The sequence below is a fragment of the Vicia villosa genome, linkage group LG4 (genome assembly GCF_029867415.1).
Source record: "Vicia villosa cultivar HV-30 ecotype Madison, WI linkage group LG4, Vvil1.0, whole genome shotgun sequence".
In the NCBI taxonomy this organism is placed as follows: domain Eukaryota; kingdom Viridiplantae; phylum Streptophyta; class Magnoliopsida; order Fabales; family Fabaceae; genus Vicia; species Vicia villosa.
This window is the reverse complement of record NC_081183.1, coordinates 168,084,217-168,093,230: the sequence shown is the minus strand read 5'-3', so window position 1 is coordinate 168,093,230 and position 9,014 is coordinate 168,084,217. Positions and strand designations below refer to the sequence as shown.

General features: G+C 33.3%; 1 protein-coding gene across 1 annotated transcript; it reads right to left on the bottom strand.

Annotated features, from left to right (window-relative positions):
- Nucleotides 1-6,307: 6,307 nt before the first annotated feature.
- On the bottom strand, nt 6,308-8,511 carry LOC131595824 (31 kDa ribonucleoprotein, chloroplastic). Its single transcript, XM_058868308.1, has 4 exons — nt 7,997-8,511; nt 7,140-7,241; nt 6,787-7,059; nt 6,308-6,621 (listed from the first exon to the last, which is right to left on the bottom strand). The coding sequence occupies exons 1-4, from the start codon at nt 8,426-8,428 to the stop codon at nt 6,568-6,570; spliced, it is 861 nt and encodes a 286-aa protein (XP_058724291.1). The 5' UTR covers nt 8,429-8,511; the 3' UTR covers nt 6,308-6,567.
- Nucleotides 8,512-9,014: the final 503 nt, after the last annotated feature.

The window sequence follows — 9,014 nt, the reverse complement described above, 5'->3', positions numbered from 1 at the left end:
GGCTGCTATTGTGCGTGGAAAAAGAAAAAATTAGGAAATGGGGAATGTTTCCCAATATACAGCCATATGAAGGGGTTGGGGTGTTTCACGTGAAAATTAAATTAAAAAAATATAAAAACCAATAATAAGTATTAAAAACAAAAATAGAAATATTACTTTAAATGGAAACTTTAAAAATAGCATGACACCTAAAATGATGACACTTGGCAGACTTGCCAAAGTTCTCATCTTGCTCTATTATTATGAATGATTATTTTTTTTAATCTGAGTTAGTTTGAGAAATTGTAATTACTTTAAGAGTTAATAAAAATGTTTTATTTAGATAAAAAAATTGTTACACTACTTATACATGATATTTAACAATTATATCCGATGTACCCTTAATTTATATTTATTTTTAAAAAACGTTCTCTTTTAACTGATTTTCATATAGTACTTTCAAGTTTTAAATTTAAAATTTCTCTAATTTCTCGTTTTAAGAAAAATGTCTATCAAATTATAAAAGTTGATCACTTAAAAAATATGGTTTAAATTTTAGAATCTGAACAATTCCTATAACACACAAAATCTTTCCTTTTCCCCTCATGTTTATTTTTAAGTTGATAATTTTAAGATTCTACTATCTAACACCAATATTTAGATTTTATAATTTAAGCGAACAAAAAAACTTTTCAATCTAAATACTTATTAACATTTCTTATGATATCGTCTTGGATAAATAAATTATACTACCTCCGGTCCTATTTATAAGAAAAAATTCTCTTTTTAGATACATTGAAGAAGTAATGTATCCGGACAATGTGTTGTCCAAATACATTATTTATTCAATGTATCTAGAAATAGAATCTTTTCTTATAAATAGGACCAGAGGGAGTAGTAAATTGGCAATTATTTTTGAACTACACTAAAAACAATATTGTTCTGAATTGGAACATGAAAAATGTAGAGATCAAATGAAAATGCGGTGGATTGACCTTCCGATATGGTAAAACGGATGTGAATTTGTAAGGTTAGCACCCACAACGCTCAAGTTAGTGAATGAATAAGAACGTAGTAGAAGTGTATGAAAGCGGGAATATCTAAAATGGCTTGTGTTGGAATTTATATAGTACGCATGGTTAAAACTGTCCCCGTGGAATAAAATGTCTTATGTAAGTTGTCGTCCGATCAGATCTAATAGTGGAAAATGAGTTAAAGTCTGAAATCACATGTCCTCGACTGTAGTGAGATCCCACATGTTCCGCATGCTTTTCCTTGCAAACTTGTTGTTGGGCTTTCCATCGTGGGTCCGAGGAACGACCAATAAAGTTGCTCATAAGCCATTATTCTTACTCATGGAACGGGGGTTTATCACGCATGCCTTCAGCCTGACTGTAACGCCCTAGACTGCTTTCGGGATGATCGACTGACCTCTCCTAGTACGATGTGGTTCGAGGACCAACCATGCGGAAGCTGGTGGGCATGTAACACCCGAGGCCGAAGAAGGCGAGGGGTGGTTGCACCGCATGGAACACCTGGGGCCAATTGGGGCTAGGGTGGTCGCCACATCGGAATGAGAGGGATCCTAAAGCCGTGCAGGTATGAGATTGCATGGTTGAAGGAAAGCTTATAAGGAATGATAGGTACTACCTATACCAACAAGATACTAGCTCAAGTGGTAGCAGGAATTGCTATGAATATGTACTTAACCCCTAGGTACATGGTTCGATTCCTGCGGAAGGCAAAAACAATATTTCCTGGGCAGCCGATAAGCGGACCTAGGGGGGATTATTGATTAAGCCGGTAACATGCTCGGTTGGCCGACACGGTTGATGCGTGCAGCGGATATCGGGGTGTTACATTAAAAGGCGCCTTTTAATGTAGTGGAGGATCCTTGATATGACATCAATAACATTGGGAACAGATGTATTAAATATCTCCTTCGTGATAAGCAAACTTTTCGCAAGGAAGTCTCAACGTGTGACCTACATCTGATAGAAATGATGTCTACATGTGCTAAGGTATTCGTGTATTTTGAACAGTTTGAGCAAGATTTAGACCGTTGGTCACTCACTCTTCCCACATCTACCATTGTGGATCGTATGGGTTGTCTATGATGGAGGATATATGAGGATTCATGGGATTATTGTCTCCTTTTTTTCACTCGTTAGTCTTGAGGGCTTTTCTTATGTGTTTGCGACTTCTTTCATCTTCGTTAATATCCTCTGGTTGACCATCATCCTGATACATTTACGCCCTCTCCTGTGATGGAGCATACAACATGTGAGTTAGTTAATTCATCTTCTTAAGGGTAACACTTTAAAATCTTTCTTTTCTTCTATATTTATTTTCCTTACTATGGTTTCTAAAGAAGAGAGCTATGAAAGGTTTGAAGTAGAAATTTGTGGATCTATGTGATGTGAAAGTAAAACTTTGAGTTAGTTTTGATGATGACAGCTGATGACAAATCTCAAGTAGACGTTAACAACGATAACTCCATAATTCAAAGGTCTTAGGTGTTGATAGCTCTTTTCAAGAATTCTTTGTGACAAAATTCAAAGGAAGAGTTGAAATCAATTGACAAGCTTCATCAGTCAAATGATTCAAGTTTAAGCTTAAGTGTTAATCAATCGGAGAATCAAGCAGAGGAATTTATAGTCTGAAAGTGAGAAGGTGCAAAAGCACGTCTAGTCTTGCGCTTAGCATTTTAGAGTGATCAATTTAAATTGTAAAAGGACAAGAGTAAGTCTTGAAGTACTAAGGCAATCACACACACTCAAAAAATCTTTTCAAATCCTCTCTAATTTTATTGAACTTCTTAAAACATATCCAAGCATGTATAGAATTGATTAAAAGGTGTTTCTAATCAATTAGAAAAGCTAACTCACTGCCTAAATCGGTTAAGGACTTGGTCCAATTGATTAAAGCAATAATAAAGACCTTCTAATCAATTAGAAAAATCATTACTCAATTAAATTATATAGTCGTTTTAAGATTTCTTTTTATGGATTAGGGTTGGCGTTTTTTAATGTGTTTTGATCGATTAAAAGATGATTTAATCGATTAAATCATTTATTTGACCCACGGATTATTTCTTTTTTGAGTCAACAATTTTTCTATATAAAGGAGGTTTCTTCTTATTTCATTTACATCTGATTTTTCAATAAAAATCTCTTTATCATTTTTCTACTCTCTTTATTTTTGAAATTTTCTTTTTCACTAGAATTGTTGTAGTGCTAAAAGATTAAAAAGTCATTCTGAGAGTTGTGTTGTATAGGTGTTGTGAGTAATTTGTTTTATTCAAGAATGTGATTCTCTTGTGTAATATCTTTTGTAAAGAATTTAAAGTTTGCAAGATAAACCTGAAAAAAATAACTTGGGCAAAGGTTCTTGAGCTAATCAAGTGTAAAAGCTTTGTTTGTTGGTTCTTGAAATAAGCCTATGTAAAAGCTCTATTTCTTGGCTCTTGTGTTAAGCTTGTTTAAGAGTTTTGTTTATTGGTTATTAAGATAAGTCTAGGTAAAAGCTCTGTTTGTTGTTGAAAGTTTATGGATTGATCCTATAGAAGTTCAAATGCTATTTTTTTAGTGAAACTCCAGGGAGGAAACCCTTGGAGACAAGAGTATATTAAGTTGTTAGGTCGAGCATGTATTAATCTCAGGTGCAATATATCTATCTTTTTTCTCTTTATATATTGTTGTTTTTTTTATTGTGTGTATCTTTCTTGTTCTTCATCTTCTTTCTACCATTCCTTGTTACCTCCTGTTGGAAAAATATCAAACATAGAGAAAAAAGAGGAACAAAATAACAACACACTTTATTAACGTGGAAACTTCAAAATCGGAGAAAAAATCACGACCGTTGTCAGATGACAACTAGAAAATAACACTATGTGAAAATTGTTACAACACATAATATACCCTCAACTAACCCAGGCTCCTAGTATACCCACGCCCTCTAAAACAAATATTTAACTACATCTCACAGCACTCTAATACAAGAGCATTAGAGAACAAAGAAAGTCATATACAAGCTTAAAGTGCTTTTGAATGGTGCGTCTGGTAAAGAAAAACTTGAATCTTATATATAGCATTGGATTCTCACTTTCATCACTAAACTAAGCGATGTGGGAGTTAGAAGAACTTTTATCCTATATATATTGTTGGACTCCATATTCCTTCACAAAACTAAGCGATGTGGGACTTCTTCAACATATATATTTTCAACCAAACCCAACAATCTACACCTTGATTGAAAATAATACGTAAGCTTGTATTGTCTTCACCGACAATCATACTCCACCATAAAGAGTATCAACAAGTATATTTTCAACAAATATCATCAATCTCCACCTTGATTGAAAATAATACATCAACTTTCATTGTCTTCACCGACAATCATACTCCACCATAAAGATTATAGTCACTTAAAGTTACATCACTCCAAGAATTTTCACATTGTATACACTGACAATCATAGTTTTTAAAAAACTATCATACTCTCTCATGAAAAATAAATTTCACTTGAAGTTAAACCACTCCAAAAATTTCACATTTCATCACGACAATCATATACCTTATCATGAAGAACAAGTTTCACTTGAAGTTAAATTACTTAAAGAATTTTCACATGTCGAAAATCAGGCTGAAAACTTATGGTGTAACTTCCTTGTTGGCATAAAGTTTTTCAACCACCGACATGATCTTGCACCTTGTGTAATCTTAATTGTGTCAACACATCTTTGATTTGAACTTTCCACAAGTCAAAAACAATTATTCCATCAATTTTCTCTAATCCAAACTACACAGCGGAACTTGTGACTGCATCTCAACAACTCTTTCACAACACCACCCTTCTTTTCTGATGTGGAAGATCAGACAAAGCTGCAATCACATAGCATACTAAGAACTCTTATCCCCGAATCGAACTAGGAGCTCTGATACCAATTGTTGGAAAAATAACAAACATAGAGAAAAAAGAGGAACACGATAACAACACAAGATATTAGCGTGGAAACTCCAAAACCGGAGAAAAAACCACAACCGTTGTCAAATGACAACCAGAGAATAACACTATGTGAAAATTATTACAACACATAATATATCTTCAACTAACCCAGACCCCCAGTACACCCACACCCTCCAAAACAAATATTTAACTACATCTCACAACACTTTAATACAAGAGCATAAGAGAACAAAGAAAATCAAATACAATCTTAAAGTGCTTTTGACTGGTGCATCTTGTAAAGAAAAACTTGAATCATATATATAGCCTTGGATTCCCACTTCCATCACTAAACTAAGCGATGTGGGACTTAGAAGAACTTTAATCCTGTATATATTCTTTGACCTCATATTCCTTCACAAAACTAAGCGATGTGAGACTTCTTCAATATATATATGGCATTAGAATCTAACTTTTGTTATAAGACTAATCATCTCAAGACGTAGTATGATGATTTCAAATACTTATTCTTTTAACAAGAGACTTTTCATAAACATACCTCCTTTGTTTAATTGTGAAAGATTTACTATATGAAAAATAAGAATAATTATATTTTAAAATTCCATTAATTTTGAATTGTGAAATTTTTTTAGAAGGTCTTTTTGTTCCTACTGATATCGATGATAATGATGCAGTGAACAAATTCAGAAATCTATAGACCGCAGAAGAAAAGAAAAAAGTGCAATAGAGATTCCAAACTAAAAACTTGATGACAATTGCACTAAACACTATAGAGTACTATTATTATTTTTTTTCCTATAGGAATGCTAAAGAAGTGTGAGACACGCTTACAAAAATTATGAAACTCCAACTAAAATAGAGAGCGAAAAGATGAAAACACTTATCCAAAAGATTGAGATACCAAATAAAAATAAAGATAATCTTCAAAGATGATTCTCAAATATTAATACTCTTGGAATGATTCTCAAAAATTGCGGAAGACTTGTTGAGAAAATGCATTTGGATAATTGTGGAAGGAAAAACTTATGTTGCTGCCAATTGGATTCAAGTGCAACTGTGGTTTCATGCTAGCATAAGAATGACACCCTATGGTATGAAATTTTGTATGGGTTTGAGGCCCCACTTATGAGACTGGTTGATGGATGAAAATTCTCAGGAAGAATTTTAAGTTGAAGTTTTGTTTGAAGCATGTGACTCCAAGAGTGAAATGAGAAAGTTGGGAGCATTTTATGTTGGGATAAAGCTTTTTTAAGTAAGAGTTACTCCCATCATTTTCATATTTGTCCTAAACAGCTTTTGGTGCTCAATACTTCATAGCAATGTTGCATATGTAGAAAAGAATGTGCACATCAATATCAGATTTTGAATGAGACAAGGAAATGAAGCAATATAACATAGCCAATGTTAACACTGGCTAAAATTTCAATACAATAAGATATCATTTGGGTCAGCATATCTTATGAAATGGGATGAAATAATTTATACACCACAAGAAATGAAAAGGAACTTCTCATCAAGGTGAAGGAAATGCATCATGGTAGGTACATGGCCATCTTCTTCTCATTTCTTTGGCACACAATTCTTGAACATCTAAGAGCTTTTTCGGGGTTTCTATCGACCTTATGATCGTTTTCCTTGCGCCAAACTTACGCGCAATGTCCGGCCGTCTAGCTCCTGATCAAGTGCATAAATTACAAAGAAGCAATAAGCAAAACCATAACTCCTTTTTTCCGCAAACACAGATGTATAACCAAAGTTTTAAATCATAATCGCAATCGCAATTAAAGTTTTGATAAAAACATTTTGCATAACAGAATGAATAGATGAGAAGTAACATACCACATCATTCATGATTGTAAGAGCAGCTTCCATTTCTGATCTATTGGCATAGGAAACAAAGCCATAGCCGCGAGACTTTCCGGTTTCTCCATCATATAACACCCTAGCTCCAACCACGGTTCCGTGTTCTTGAAAGGCTTCTGTCAGACTCTCAGAAGTTACTGTCCAAGACAAGTTCCCAACAAAAAGCTTGAATTCGGTTTCAGGGTACAACGGTTCTTTTGGCTTCGGTTTGTCTGAGAAATTCACCCGCAAGGTTCGCCCCATGAACTCCTGAGAAGTTGTTCATTTTTACAAATTTTAGCATGCAAAAATATTTAAGCATTACAAGGAAGAGAGATAGTGGTTCTTACTTTTCCATCAAGATTTTTGATTACTGCATTACAATCTTCAACACAACTCATGGTCACAAATGCAAAGCCTCTACTTTTTCCAGTGTCCCTGTCGTAAAGAACCTAAAGACATATATATAAATCATTCATATGAGACTGAAAACTAAGTTGCATATTATTATGTGTCCAAGTATTATAAATGCACACACCACCAAAAAAGTCTCACAAGTTATAACAATTAACTTTAAACCAGCTATCAAGAAACAAATAGGCTGCAGCCAAAAAATCATGATATAGATAGTAACTGCACAGCAACATGACTTTTTCAGTAATTTGAATCCAAAACAAAGATGACTGATAGGATAACTTAAATTGTTTCACTACTATTCTATGTAGCATTTGATCTTTTAGCTCTATCTGAAGCACCAATGTAAACCTATGAAGCACCGACTCTAACGCGGGCACTAGACACTCCGACACCAATAATGTAAAAAACATAAGACATCGACTCCGCTACATATAATCGATGTATCTGGACTATATATATATATATATATATATATATATATATATATATATATATATATATATATATATATATATATATATATATATATATATATATATATATATATATATATATATATATATATATATATATATATATAGTTCAGATGCATTAATTATTCAATGAATCTAAAAAGGTAATTTTTGCTTATAATATGGGACGAGGAGTATTATTCAAAGAATTAAATATATTCTAATCAAAAGTGACTATGCTACATAGCTGTTATTCAGTGATTCAATTTCAAGGTGTCTAATTGGTTTACACAAAATCAATAAATAAAAACTGACGGAGTTAGATACTGAAGTAGTACCTCAATTAGTTCTGCGCTACCAAAATCCTCAATTAGCCCTGCAAGTTGTGCACTATCAACACTGTAAGGCAAATTCCCAAAATAAAGCTTAGTCCTAGTATCTACTTCTGCAACAATCTCCCCTCCACTCTCCTTCTCTTCTTGTGCTTGTTCTTGTTCTTTTTCTTCCTCCTCTACCACAGCCTTCTCTTCATCATCAACAGCCACAACAGCCTCATCCTGAGCAACAGCAACAGAAAATCTAGGCATCCATAACTTGTGTGATGAGATTGTTGTACCAATGCACAAAGGTTCAACTGAGGATTGTGATGTAAGAGATGCAAAAATGCGGTATGAGGATGTATCTGTTGAGAAGGTTTTGGAACGTGGAGATTTGACAGTGTTGATGGAAGATGAAAACAAGGAGGCTATGCCTGCAGCAGCAGTAGCCATGTTGTGGTGATTGTGGTGAGTGGTGTAAAACTTGAACTGCTAGAAGATGGAGAGTTTAAGAAGCATGTATGATGTGTGTGAGAGAGGGAGATTTTTTGTTGTGATTATTGATGAAGTGGCAAGATTGTGTCCACTATCATGAGATATAGGAACAGATATTGTTAATAAGATAAGATGAGTTTATATTCCAATGTGTTCAAAATAAAATTGGGTTAATATATAGTATGTGTAACATAACATATAATGTCACTAGTGTGCATAACATTTTTGTGTCTACTTAGTTAGTATGTCTTCATTTGTGCACCAATTATTGTTATTTATTTATTTACTTTGTTATCAAACTTTAAAAATATAAGGGCGTGAAATGATTAGAAATAAAGAGATTGAGTTTTAACTTGTATAGCCTAATCCCCTCTTTAATTTAATAAAATAAGGAGCATTATTCATTCCACCTCATATATTTTTGACAAACTTTAATATATTTTAATATTTTAAATTTTGAAATTTAAAACCCCAACGTATTAAATATACAACAAATTCTTTCTAAAATAAGTCAAATCAAAGGAAAAAAAAGTATGGATTTCCA